At 62.7% G+C, this 12,765-nt stretch overlaps 1 protein-coding gene across 1 annotated transcript in view; it reads left to right on the top strand.

Annotated features, from left to right (window-relative positions):
* Positions 1-6: 6 nt before the first annotated feature.
* RGS14 (regulator of G protein signaling 14) overlaps positions 7-12,765 on the top strand; it is a 14,794-nt gene continuing 2,035 nt past the window's right edge. The window contains exons 1-15 of the mRNA XM_006158866.2: positions 7-137; positions 7,421-7,442; positions 7,567-7,745; positions 8,052-8,144; positions 8,244-8,387; positions 8,781-8,955; positions 9,092-9,181; positions 9,520-9,629; positions 9,996-10,205; positions 11,621-11,697; positions 11,889-12,015; positions 12,123-12,204; positions 12,311-12,357; positions 12,438-12,552; positions 12,738-12,753. Of these exons, the coding sequence (XP_006158928.1) occupies positions 93-137; positions 7,421-7,442; positions 7,567-7,745; positions 8,052-8,144; positions 8,244-8,387; positions 8,781-8,955; positions 9,092-9,181; positions 9,520-9,629; positions 9,996-10,205; positions 11,621-11,697; positions 11,889-12,015; positions 12,123-12,204; positions 12,311-12,357; positions 12,438-12,552; positions 12,738-12,753 (1,532 nt within the window). The 5' untranslated portion in view covers positions 7-92. The remainder of the gene's footprint in view (positions 138-7,420; positions 7,443-7,566; positions 7,746-8,051; positions 8,145-8,243; positions 8,388-8,780; positions 8,956-9,091; positions 9,182-9,519; positions 9,630-9,995; positions 10,206-11,620; positions 11,698-11,888; positions 12,016-12,122; positions 12,205-12,310; positions 12,358-12,437; positions 12,553-12,737; positions 12,754-12,765) is intronic.

The following is a 12,765-nucleotide window of genomic DNA, read 5'->3' as shown; positions in this document are numbered from 1 at the left end:
ACGCCGCCCGCCCGCCACCGTGTGCTCTGGCCGGCGCGGCCCACAGTCCCCATGGTGGGCGGCCCCCGCGGGCACCTGTGATCTGCGGCAGCATGCCAGGGAAACCCAAGCACCTGGGCGTCCCCCATGGGCGCATGGTGAGTGTGGGCTCTGGGTCAGGGCCACGGGGAGGGGGGGCACACCTAGGGTGGAGCCCCGGAGGCACACCCAGCAGGGCCAGCAAGAGCCACTGGGTGGCCGGCGGGTGGGAGAAGCTGGGCACAGGCCTCCACCCTGGGACCTTTCTCCACAGTCCTGCTGGGAGCCTGGGGCACCCCTGGGGGTGAGGCCGAGCAGAGTGGCTGGGGCTCTGGTCCACCCACTGCCCTCCACTGCTGCTACCAGCCTCCTCTGGGGCTGCCTGCATCCCGGGGTGGCAGGGAGGCCTGGTGTCCTCACCCCCACCCACCTCCCCCAGTCTCAGCCCTCCCGTCCTCAGCCTGCGGCCCAGGTGCCCAAGGTCAGGTTAGGGGCAGCCCTCGCTGAGTCACTGCCCTCTAGCTGGACCTGCCCCAGAGGCTTCATGCCAGAGCTGGTGCCTTCTGGCCAGCCTGGGACAGGGCCGCAGGCTCAGGCCAGGTGATGCAACTTCTGCCTGTCCTAGGCTGGGCTTGCAGGAGGGGCAGGGCACCCGAGTGGGTGCCCTGGGCTGCACCTGCCCTCTGCGCACCCTCTCCCTGGCGCTCGGCCCCTGACTGGCGCTGCTCCATCTCGTTCACTCAGCAGATGAGCAGAATGTGCCAAGCCTCCCTTCTCTCCCGAGGGCCCCAGCCCACCTGTCCAAGCCCACCCTAACAACCCAGGAAGGCAAGACTGAGTCCCGGCCCCCACCAGGCTCCAGTCCACTCTGGGGACAGAGCCAGGGGCTGCTCGCTGGCCCGGCCCCGGTCTGTCACTGGGAGGCCTCTCATCTGTAAGACGACAGGATTGGAACCGGTCCCAAGGCTTGTTAGGACGACTGCGTGGAGCCGTGACTATGAGGCCCTTGACCTTTGGTGGGTCTGGGTCAGTGTCACCCAGTGCCTGTGGCTCCCGCCCACTTCAAGGACCTGCTCCTCACCAGGAAACTGAGCCACCCCACCTCCTGCCTCTGGTCCCCAGGACTGTCCATCTTTTCTTTGGGCATCCCTCTATTGCCCAGCCTCGGGGAGCTGGGGCGCAGTGGGTGAAGTCTCCGAAGCGCCTCCACCCCCGTCCCGCTCTCCATCACTAGCCCAACGGTGGCAGGTCGGGAAGGACCCATCGGCCTCGTGCTCCCGACCCAGAGGCGTGCCCCCAGCTCTCCCCGGCCCGGGGGCACCAGGCCAGCCTGGGGAGGGTGGCCGATCGATGGTTCTGGAACAGTGCCCAGAACTGCAGGGCAGGTGAGGGAGCCTGCAGAGACCCAGCCTCTGTCCCCTGCCAGCCCCCGGTTTCTCTAGTCCGAAGTCATTCAGAGGAGGAGAGTGCCAGATTCCGTCCTGGGTCCCACGGAGCCCGCGGGCACCCCAACCCCCTCTTAGCGGTCTTCACTCCCAGCTGTACCCCTCACTTTCTGGACCCTTTCCAAATCTCTGTGCCACCTCTTGGAATCAGGAGGGTCACAGACTGGCTGCTGGCTGGTCACTGGGCAGCTTTCTGAGCCCCTGGGTGGCCAAGGCCAGGGCAGTGGAGTGGCCTTGGCATCTGGCAGGGATGAGGACGGAGAGCCCGTGGGCCAGGTGCCTGATTTCTGCCATGAGTTTCCTGCTACGGGAGTCTCAGGAGTGCAGACGATGTGCCCAGGTCACCTGCAAGCAGCCGGGTCAGCATCTGAACACCCGTCCCACCTGCACCCTACGCCGCCTGACTCTGCACCCCCCTTCCCCGCTGAGGAACATCAGTTGTCAGCCTCTCCCTGATGCCACTCAGCTTGTCAGGCGGTCGCAATGAAGCCTGTCACTTGGAGCTGGCTCCCAGCCCCTCCCAGAGACATCTCCGCACAGCCCAGCTGTCACTCCGTCCGCTCTGTCACTCACTCATTTAGCAAGCCTCCTGGGGGGTCTGCTCTGCACTGCCGTGTCATCCCTGGCACTCAAGACCCAGGCCCTCAGCCTCGCACCTGCCCTCAGCAGCTCCCAGCCAGCGAGGCACAAAGTCGCGGGAAAGTGGCGGGACGAAGTGCAGCGCTCAGGGCTGGAGCACACCTGCGGGCCAGCGAGGGTGCGGGCCTCTGTGAGCTGCAGGCTCCGTGGGGCAGAAGACAGCTCCGTGAGGACATGCCAGCTGGGAGAGGGACTAGCGTGGTGAGGCCTGCTCGTGGGAAACCACTGGGTATGTGACCAGGGACACAGTCCAGGCGAGGCCCCGAGGTCAGCATGGGGACAGGTCGTGACCTCTTCTGTCACTACCCAGGGCCTGTCTGCTCTTCTGTCTTGGCATGGAGACACGTGGGCGAAGCCCGTGCCCCCTCTGTGCTCTGGTGTCTAGCTCAGGGGCAGGTCCTCAAGGGCAGTGCTGGGTGAGGCTGGGGTCACCCCTGCGAGCTGGTTGGAGTTGAAGGTTGGACAGCCAGGTTCTGCGAGGGCACCTCCAGGGAGGGCCTTGCAGCCGCAGTTTCCTCCAGCTAGGATGAAGGGAGGAGGTAGCACAGGGTGCCCAGCAGAGAGGGTACCCAGGAAGCGGCACCCCTCAAGCTCTGACCCCTCCCTCGGGCACGATTCGAGAGGAGCCCCTGGGCCCCTTGGCCCTGGTCGACTTTGCCCAGTTGTGTCTCAGGGGCAGAGGCACTAGGCCTCCAAGAGCCTGCGGTGTGCCCTCCTCCCACCGAGGCCGGCAGCGCAGGTGAGGACGGGGAGTCCGCAGGCTCCAGAGTCAGGAAAGCTTAGGCTTTAATCTCAGTCCCGCTGCTTGCAAGTTGCATGATTTCTTTGGGTCTCGGTTTCCTCATCTGTTTTGTTTTTGTTTTTGTTTTTTGAGAGGTTTGTTGCTACAGGGCATGTGCACTCACTGGAAAGACAGAGATAGAAAGTGAGAAATCACCCCTGGGGGGATGACCATACCACAATCCCTTCTCCTCCATTCTCTTCTCGGGATCTTGGGCACGCACGCACACACACCCTGTGTGAGCTTAAGCCACCGGGTCCGGGACTGGAACCATGGTCGATTACGTGGGAGTCCAGGGATATAGCCATTATGCTAACTGCTAGTCCCCAGGTTTCCTCATCTGTTAAATGGGAAGAAGAGATGGGACCAGGTCTGGGGAAGCAGGAGGCAGGAGAGTGGGGGGCTCTGCCTGCTGCAGGGAAGAACTGGAGTGAGAGGCGAGGTGCTCGAGGTCCTGCTCATGGTTGGGCTGCAGGAACTGGGGCCTCATCCTGCCCTCGGCATTTCAGGTACTGGCTCCCCTGAGCCCCATTTCCTGAGGACAACTATGGCAAGTTGAGGCCGACCACGGGCCGGGGGGTCACGGGCCACCACGTCACCATCACCCTTCCTCCCCTTTGCCCATCCACCCGCCAGGGGCAGCCCCGCTCAGCCCAACTTCCCCAGGCCTGGCAGCGCGGGCAAGCCAGGGCCCAGCCAGCGGCACCTGCGCCCGCTCCACCGTAGGACACCACTATGGCCATGGTGTTTCCCGTTCCACTCACACGGCTTTGTTCAAACTTCGCATCAGTCCCAGAAGATTGGGGATGCTGAACCCCATGCTAAGGGGGAAACTGAGCCTCAGGCGAAAGAAGCTGCTTGCCCTCAAGTGGTAGCTCTGGGACTGGGCCCCATCTCTGCTCCTCCAGTCTCTGGCTTTCTGTCCCTACGCCAGTTCACACCCGGCCGTGCTGTCGATGGCCAGTGGGACAATAGCGGCTGGGTGGAGGACAGCAGGTGCAGCCCATGAGCACTCAGGGGCCGAGCACTTTGGGGAAGGCCCAGGGCCCCGACGGCTGCCTGGGGGCTCTGGGATCGGGACAGCCCTTCTCCAGGATGGGGGTTCAGGTCAGTTCCTACCCACCAACCAGGCCCACCTTCCAGGAGCTACTAGATCAGCAGGGAGAGAAGCCCAGACATGGAGGGTGGGGATGGGGGTTCAGGGCCGGCGTTTGGGGGTGGCTATTACCAGTGGGCAGAGATTGCGCGGCGGGAACAGAATGCTAAGCCAGCAGTCAGCGGGCACGTGTGCAGGGGCGAGGGAGACAGCAAAGTGCGATAAGTGGGCGGTGAGGTTGGAGGGTTCATTGTTGGCCCAGGCGGGGTTTGAGCTGTAACCTGGCGACTGCAGAGCATGTGTGGGGGAATCGCAATGGCCCACTGGGCACAGGGTGAACCTGGAGAGTTCCTAGGAGCCAGCCCTGCCTACCACAAGGGACATGCGATTAAACACAAATTAGAAAGTAAAGCCAGATGAACTCCAGTTGTGGGCCGGCCTCAGCCAGCACCATCTGGCACCTTCAGGCTCCTGGCCTGCCCCAGAGCCATGGAGCCTTCTGAGCCAGGGAGAAGCTGACTGGGGAGTGGGGACAGAGAGGAGGCTGGTGGGTGGCAGCAGGGCAGGCCAAGTCAAGATGATTACTGGAGAGCTGCAGGGGCATGGGGGCACAGGAGGAAGAGCTGAGGCAGGGTTCGGGCAGTGCCGAGGGGCTGAAGCGCACACAGGACAGAAAAGCGCAGGTGGAGAGGCTGGAGCGGGGCTGGAGGCCGGTTCAGGTCGGGGTGGGCTTCCACCCTCCCTCCCCGCTGGCAGCCACCCCCGGAGCTGACAGGGTCCTGCGTAGGGAGGTGCTGACACTGGGGCGAGGACTCATGCTGTCATCGCCTGGGGAGTGCACAGGGGGGGGGCGGGGCGGGTCTACGCCCCTGGGCTGGAGGGGAGACCAGGCTCAGGCAGGGCTCAAGGTTGTGAAGCTAGCACAAGGCAGGGCTGGGACTTGCCTCCTGTCTCACAGACCCCACACACCCGTGCCGGCCATCTGCCGCTGCACCTGCGGGCCGGCCCCAGCGCCTCTCCAAACTCCGCACCTAGCAGGGTCAGGTGCCAATAAGACACAACGGTTTTAGTTGTAACATTCCGGGAACACTTAGCACGTGCCAGCTACTGCGCCGAATCCTTTCTGAAAGGCCGATTTCTGGGGCCAGCAGGTGGCATGGTGGTTAAGGCACTACACTCTCACCTGTCCAGCCGGGCTCAGCCTTGCACCTGGCAGCTTGCTGTCTCACTTTCCCTCTCTCCCTCTCTCTCTCTGGTAAGCGCATGTGTCCTGTAGCTAATTTAAAATAATAATTAATTTAATTACATAAATTTTTTTAAGTTTATTACTTCCACAAGAGAGAGGCAGCCGCCCCCAACGAGATCTCCACGAGTTGCCCACCCCCAGCGTCCCGGCCGGGTCCCAGGCAGGTGTGTGGTACCAGGGGTGCCCAGTGATAAAACAAGTGGGGTTTGGAAGGCCTAGACCTTTCCCACGTGGATCTCTCCCTCACGGTCCCCTTGCTTTCCCACCACACCTTCTGCTGTTTTCTTTGTTGGCTTTTAATTTGCCAGAGAGGGTATGTACTGGTCAGAGAGAGAAAGAGGACAGTGCAAGAGCGCCCCCATGAGGCATGTTCAATCGCTCTCCATTTCTTCCTCCTGTCAGGGTTTTGGGCACACGCGCACACACACGCACATGCACACAACACCTGCTAGCACACGCGCGCACACACACGCACATGCACACGACACCTGCTGTGCTTTACAAGCCGCTAGTCCAGGATTTGAACATGCAGGCAGCCTTAACCACCAGGCCATGGGCTGGCCTGACTTCCTCCTTTTCTATTTTTATAAGAGAGAGAGGTCCTTGACAGTGTCTCACTCACCGCTTGGCAGCCTCCCAGCCAGCAGGATTCGAGGCGCACGCCACCATGCCCAGCCTCCCTTACCGCAGCTCTTTGAAGTCACGACTGTTATCAGCCCCATTTTTAGAAAGGAAGAAACTGAGGCACAAAGATATTAAGTACCTTGTCTAGGGTCACACAGCACAAATTTGAGCCCCCAAACTTGAGCCTGCCTCTGGGAGGAACATAAATACCTCAGCCGGCCCCAGAGGGCCCGTGGCAGTGTGAGCTCCCAGAGGGCCCGCTTGGTGCTTGCCGAGGCTGCCGGGCTAGGAAGAAACTCGGGAGAGCTGGAGCGCCATGTCAAAAGAGGAGCAGGGAGCTGGGGTTTACATTCAAGCTCTTGCTTTTTTAGTATGGGAAATCCCTTTAAGCCCCTTCAACTCTGAGGGACAAGATAGAAATACGTACATAGCTGCAGGCCGGAGCTGCTCTGTGCCCCGGGGACTTCTGCGTGTTTGGAGCTAGGGCATCTGCAGGGGGACTAGGACAAATGCCAGAGAGGGGTAGAGGCCACTGTGCATGGGCAGAAGAGCATGAGGAAGCTGGGGGGGCTGCCGGGGAGGCAGGAAGAAACCACGGGGCCCATGGCCATGGTCATTTGGAGAGGACAGTTTTCGGCTTCACTACGACCAGGATTCTGAGAAGTCCGAGTGGGCATTGTGGTGTGGGGGGCAACTGGCCTCTCTAGCAATGGGTGGGAGCTGCACCCAGAGTGGCCCCTGGACCAATGGCATCAGCATTGCTGGGAACATGCCAAACGCAGAGCTACAGACCCCATCCTCGGTCTATCCATCCAAATCTGTGGCTGTCAACCTTGGCATTTAGCAGGGTGACAGCCACTGCATTACCCACACACAGAGTCCTGTGTCCCACCCTGCAGGGGTCCCCAGGCCCCAAGGAGAAACAGTGGCAGTAAGGAGAGCTTTGGCTAGAGACATCTCTCCTTCCTCCAAGACAACGGCAAGCATTGCTAGGGCCCCTGCCACACGCTGGCCACTGTTCTATATGCTGGATATCAACCCAGGGCCAGCAGGTGGTGTGGTGGTTAAAGCGCCTGGATCCCACATGGTCAACTGCACTGTTCGAGTCTCAGACTTGGCAGCTTGAAAAACATGCTAGGCACGTGTGCAAGCATGCCCCAAACCCTGACAGGACAAGGGATTGTAGAATGGCCATCCCCCCGGGAGTGCTTTCTCTCTTTCTCTCTCTCTCTGGAGAATGCATGTACACTCTGGCAAATTTTTTAAAAATTGAAGTGTGTGTGTGTGTGTATATGTATATATGAAACAGCCCAGGGAGGAAGCTACATCGTCATCCCATCGCGCGACAGGGGAGGGCAGGGGAGGGCAGGGGAGGGCAGGGGAGACCAGAGCGCCCAGCACAAAGGGGCTGGTGCGGGAAGGAAAGGCATCCTGGGCAAGCAGCAGTGAGGGGACACGCGGCAAGGCTCTCCAGAGGAGTTCCGGCTCCGGAGCGGGCCGGAGCGGCCCGGAGCGGGCCTCAGGGGACCTCTCTAGCTGCACTCTGACTTTCTATCGTGGGTCTCTTGCAGGTACTGGCTGTCTCAGATGGAGGTAAGTGACAAAGTGCAGAGGAGGCCTGGCTGGGGTGGGGATGGGTGGGACACCCCACAGTTGCTGCATTTCCGGGGAATGTACCTGCAGAGTGGATGGCTCATCCCACTTGTCTCCCCCGCAGAGCTGAGCAGCACGGCAGGGCCCCAGGGCCAGGGAGAGGGCCGCGGCAGCTCCCTCAGCGTCCACAGCCTACCCAGTGGCCCCAGCAGTCCCTTCCCCACCGAGGAGCAGCCTGTGGCCAGCTGGGCCCTGTCCTTCGAGCGGCTGCTGCAGGACCCGCTGGGCCTGGCTTACTTCACTGTAAGCTCTGGGGTGGTGTCGGTGGCAGAGACCACTGTGGGGGGGAGGGGCAAGGCAGCATGGAGAGGGCAGGATGGAGCGGGCTGGCCAGAGGGGGTCTTCTGCCAGCTCCCCCCAGCCCTTTGGCACCCTCTGTCTTCTCCCAGCTGTGGCTCTCCCTTTACCACTGGGCCAACCTCTCTGGGTGTCTCCATCTGTCACTCTGGTCAGATCTGTCTGGTTTGGCTCTTGGCCCTGTCACTGTCCCAGTCTCCCACCATATTCCCTGAGTCAGCCTGTCTCTGTCTCCTCTTCTCCCTCTTCCAGGAGTTCTTGAAGAAGGAGTTCAGCGCGGAGAACGTGACTTTTTGGAAGGCCTGTGAGCGCTTCCAGCAGATCCCGGCCAGCGACACGCAGCAGGTGGGGCGGAGGAGGGGCAGGGCCTGGGGCGCCGCAGGTGGGGCGGAGGAGGAGCTGGGCCTGGGCGGTGCCCTTGACTTCCCGCGCCTCTTCCCCCAGCTCGCTCAGGAGGCGCGCAGCATCTACCAGGAGTTCCTGTCCAGCCAGGCGCTGAGCCCGGTGAACATTGACCGGCAAGCCTGGCTGGGCGAGGACGTGCTGGCCGAGCCGCGGCCGGACATGTTTCGGGAACAGCAGCTTCAGGTGAGCGGTCCCGGCGGGTGGGCGTGGCCTCGAAAGGGAGCGCGTGGCAGGGGCGGGGTCAAACCCAGGGGCGGAGCTTGAGCGGGAAACGGGGGCGAATTTGGACTCCGGGACGCAAAATGCAGGGACAGGGCTGGGGTCAGAGGGCGGTACAAAAGCTGGCGTGAAGGACCTGCTGGGAGCGGAGCCTGACTGTACCGGGCGGGGAGGGGTGGGAGTGCGGGGGTGGGGTCCCGCCAAGAGTAGGGGCGGGGCTGGATCCTGGAGGGAGACCCTGCGTCTGGAACCGAGGTTGGGGTGGCGTGAGGGGAATCCTTCCCCAGGTGGGCGGCGGGCAGCCCCGCCCCAGCCTGTCCCCCCACCCCGGCTCAGCGCCTGTGGGTCACCCAGCAGATCTTCAATTTAATGAAGTTCGACAGCTACGCGCGCTTCGTCAAGTCCCCGCTGTACCGCGAGTGCCTCCTGGCAGAGGCCGAGGGGCGCCCCCTGCGGGAACCTGGGTCCTCGCGCCTTGGCAGCCCGGACACCGCGAGGAAGGTGCGGACGAGGGGCGGTGGGAGGAGCCAGGGTCCCTGCTGGGTGCTTGCACCGGGGACCCCGCGGGCGGGCGCAGAGGAGCGCAGGGCGTGCGCACGGTCTGCGTGCCGGCCAGGGCCCAGCCCCGCACCTGCGCCCTCCCTGTACCCGCAGAAGCCGACGCTGAGGCTTTTTTTTGCTGGGCGTGGAGGAGTTGGGGCAGCTGCCGCCTGCTGAGGGTCCTGGGGGCCGCCCGCTCCGCAAGTCCTTCCGCAGGGGTGAGGGCACAGCCGGCCTCAGGGGCGGGAGGGTGCGGGGAGAGTCGGGCTAGCCTTGGGAACGCCGCCTCCACTTCCTCCGAGGCCCACAGGTGGTCTGCTAGTCTGTGCAAACCAAAATACAGGTCGTTGTGACCACTCCTTTCCCCTGGGAGCCTCTTCCCAGCTACACCCCGGAAGTCTGGGAAGCCCCCACAGTAGTGACGCTCCCAGAGAAGCCACACTGGGTCCCTGCAGGCGGCTCCGAAAGAGGTCTGGCTGATGGGGAAGAGGGAAGGAGAGAGCCGCGTCCAGGAAAGGAGGGCCGCTCCTGCTCTCTCACTGTCCCCTCTCCCCAGAGCTGGCCGGCCCCGCAAGCTCTGCCTTGAGGCGAGACTCTCAGGGTTCCCTCAACTCCTCCGCCAGCCTGGACCTCGGCTTCCTTGCCTTCGTGAGCAGCAAGTCGGAGGTGAGCCCACGCTGGGGGCGGGTGTTTCAGGCTAGGGTCACCACCCAGGCCCCAGCTGCAGTCACTGTCATTCCCAGTCACACTTCCTGTGTCATCACCTCCTGGCGAGCTCACAGGGCCGGCCCCCAGCCTCTTCGCCCTCTGTCCTCTTCCCGCGGGTCCTCTGTGTCATTGTGCGCATGCTCAGTTGGCACATGTGCGGTGCGCAGTTGCCAGCGTGGTGGCATCGGTGGGTGACCCGTCTCTGGGCTTCCCTATGCCTGGGTGTGCACACACGTGTTTCTGTGGGACACGGTGCCCTTACATCTGCACGTGTGCCCTGTGTGTGTGCTCTTGCTCGTACACAACCCTCCCATCCCTGTCCAGAGCCAGAGCCACCGGAGGAGCCTTGGGAGCACAGAGGCCGAGAGCGAGAGCCGGCCGGGGAAGTACTGCTGCGTGTACCTGCCGGACGGCACAGCCTCCTTGGCCCTGGCCCGGCCCGGCCTCACCATCCGAGACATGCTGGCAGGCATCTGTGAGAAACGAGGCCTCTCCCTACCCGACATCAAGGTCTACCTGGTGGGCAACGAGCAGGTGTGATCCCGACCGGGCCCCAGCTCTGGCCCTCTTCCTGACCCTGACCCCAGCTCCATTCCATGTCCCCTGGACTCAAGCCAACTGCTAGGTAGCCTGGGCTGGTCCCCAGGCCTGTAGGTTGGAGGTGAGCCAGGCAGGATGTGATCAGGGAGTCAGACCTCCAGAGCGTCTCTCAAGAGGAAGTGTGCATTCCTGGTTGGGGTCTGAAAGGCTTCATGGAAGAGGCACAGTTGATGAGGATGGGTGGGGGTGAGGGAATTCTGGCAGAGGGAAGAGCTAAAGCGAAGGCCTGGAGGGGGCCCGTCGGGGCGTGTGGGGACTTGCAAGGGCTGGAACTAGGAGCAGAGAGCAAGAGCAGAAGGCCCCTAGCCACTCTTCCAGGACCAGGGTGGCTGCCAGCAGCGTGCATGGGCCTTGGGGTCCCTACTAGGACACCACCAGCCACACTCCACCTGTCAGTGATGGCTGCCCCATCACTCCTGTTCCTGGGCAGTGGGGCCTCTAGGCGGGGTCAGCACAGTCACCGTTTCCTACCACCCACGTGCCAGCCTGTGCCAACGCTTTGCACCCTTTAGCCTCGCATCAGCCTCAGGACTGGCCCTTTCCAGAGCGTCCTTGGGGGGGGTGGAGAGAACTGGACACATGTCAAAAAGTGACAGGCCTGGGTGTCTGGCCTCCACTGGGGGAGGAAATGCCTCAGCTGGCCTGATGCGACACTACAGGCCGCAGTCCAGGAGACCCCCGACTGGGCTCGCCAGGGCAGGCCAGTGAGCTGGGGCCAGAGCCTGCCCCTGCCGGAGCAACCACACCCCGGCTGCCTGCAACTGATTCTCTCCAAGCTCCGCCCACCATTCTTTTTTTTTTTTTTTTAATTTTCTTTGCTTTTTTAAAAGGTTTTTGCTTTGGGGCCCGTGTGTTCTACAGAGAGAGAGACAGGGACAGTGAGATGGAAAGTGAGAAATCGTTCCCCAGGGTGATGGCCACATCACAGCTCTTCCTCCTCCATTCCCCTCCTGGGATCTTTGGCACACGCACACACTGGGATCTTTGGCATACATGCGCACACTGGGATCTTTGGTGCACACACACGTGTACATGCATCTGGAGTGTTTTTTAAGCTACTGGGTCCATGACCCGCATAGCCATGGGCCATGTGGGATTCCAGAGACTTAACGCTAAACAATCTACTGGTCCCCACCCCCCACCCCCCAACATTCTTGCCACTCTTCTGCCTTAATGGTTCAGACCCCAGCCTGGTCCCTTATCCCGTATGCTCCCCTACAACCCTCTGACCCACCCTGACCCCCAGGGACCCGGAACAGTGGCCACAGGAGAAAGAGAGAAAACCATTCTCAGACGCTGGGGATGGCTCGGGTGGGAGAGAGGACTCTTAGCCTCTTCTGCATCCACAGAAGGCCCTAGTCCTGGATCAGGACTGCACCGTGCTGGCGGACCAGGAAGTGCGGCTGGAGACCAGGATCACCTTCGAGTAAGTGTCCTGTCCCACCAGACTGGGTCCTGGGTCCCAATACCCGGTGCTAGCCTGGTTCCCTGGACTAAAGCCTGCTCCAAGCCAGACCCGCCCTCCTGGGTTCAAGATCCGCCCCCTCTAGTCCTGGGAGTGTTGGGGGGAAGTGGGGCCGGCTCTGCGCCCCTCCGCAGCCCCAGGGTCCCGTGCAGGCTGGAGCTGGCGTCGCTGGAACGTGTGGTGCGGATCTCCGCCAAGCCCACCAAGCGGCTGCAGGAGGCGCTGCAGCCCATCCTGGCGAAACACGGCCTGAGCCCTCAACAGGTGGCGCTACACCGGGTGAGTGGGCGGCCTCGCAGAGCGGGCAGGGAGCACAGGCCTGGTGAGCGGCAGGTGAGCTGGCAGCGAGCGCCGGCCTGGCCCTGGCTGCTGACCTCTCTCCTCAGCCAGGCGAGAAGCAGCCGCTGGATCTGGAGAAGCTAGTGAGCTCAGTGGCGGCCCAGAGACTGGTTTTGGACAGGCTTCCAGGTGGGGGACGATCACCCTGGGGCTTGCCCTCTGGGGGCAGCGCTAGACCAGAAAGAAGGGGGTCCAGGTGCGAGGCCAGCATGAACATGGACGCTCTCTGCCGCAGGTGTGAGGATCCCTGAAGTCCTCGACCCACCTCCCTGCCGAAGTCAGGTGAGGGAGAGGCAAGGCGCCTCCACCGCAGCTGCCGGCTCCCGGCTCCTGGGTGTGGCTCTGACCCCATGTCCTCACAGGGCTCTCGGCCTAGAACTCAGGACAAGGCCGCCCACCCTCCTCCACGGCCACCCAGTGCGCTGGCGGAGGGGTCTACTAGTGCCACTGGGAAGCGGCAGACCTGTGACATTGAAGGTACACTGGGGTCATGGTGGGCTGGGAACCTCAGAGGGTCCTCAGAGGTCCGAGTGAGGCGGGGACTGGGAGCCACTGGGGGTGGGGGCTTTGGTGCTAGGGTCAGGAAGCTGTGGCCCTAAGACTGGGGACTGTGGTGGGCCAGTGGGTCGGCAGGGTGGGCTCCTGACCCTGGCTGCCCCCAGGCCTGGTGGAGCTGCTGAAACGGGTGGC

Source organism: Tupaia chinensis, unplaced genomic scaffold (assembly GCF_000334495.1).
Source record: "Tupaia chinensis unplaced genomic scaffold, TupChi_1.0 Scaffold000612_1, whole genome shotgun sequence".
In the NCBI taxonomy this organism is placed as follows: domain Eukaryota; kingdom Metazoa; phylum Chordata; class Mammalia; order Scandentia; family Tupaiidae; genus Tupaia; species Tupaia belangeri.
The sequence above is the reverse complement of the archived record's forward strand: the minus strand, read 5'-3'. Positions and strand labels throughout refer to the sequence as shown.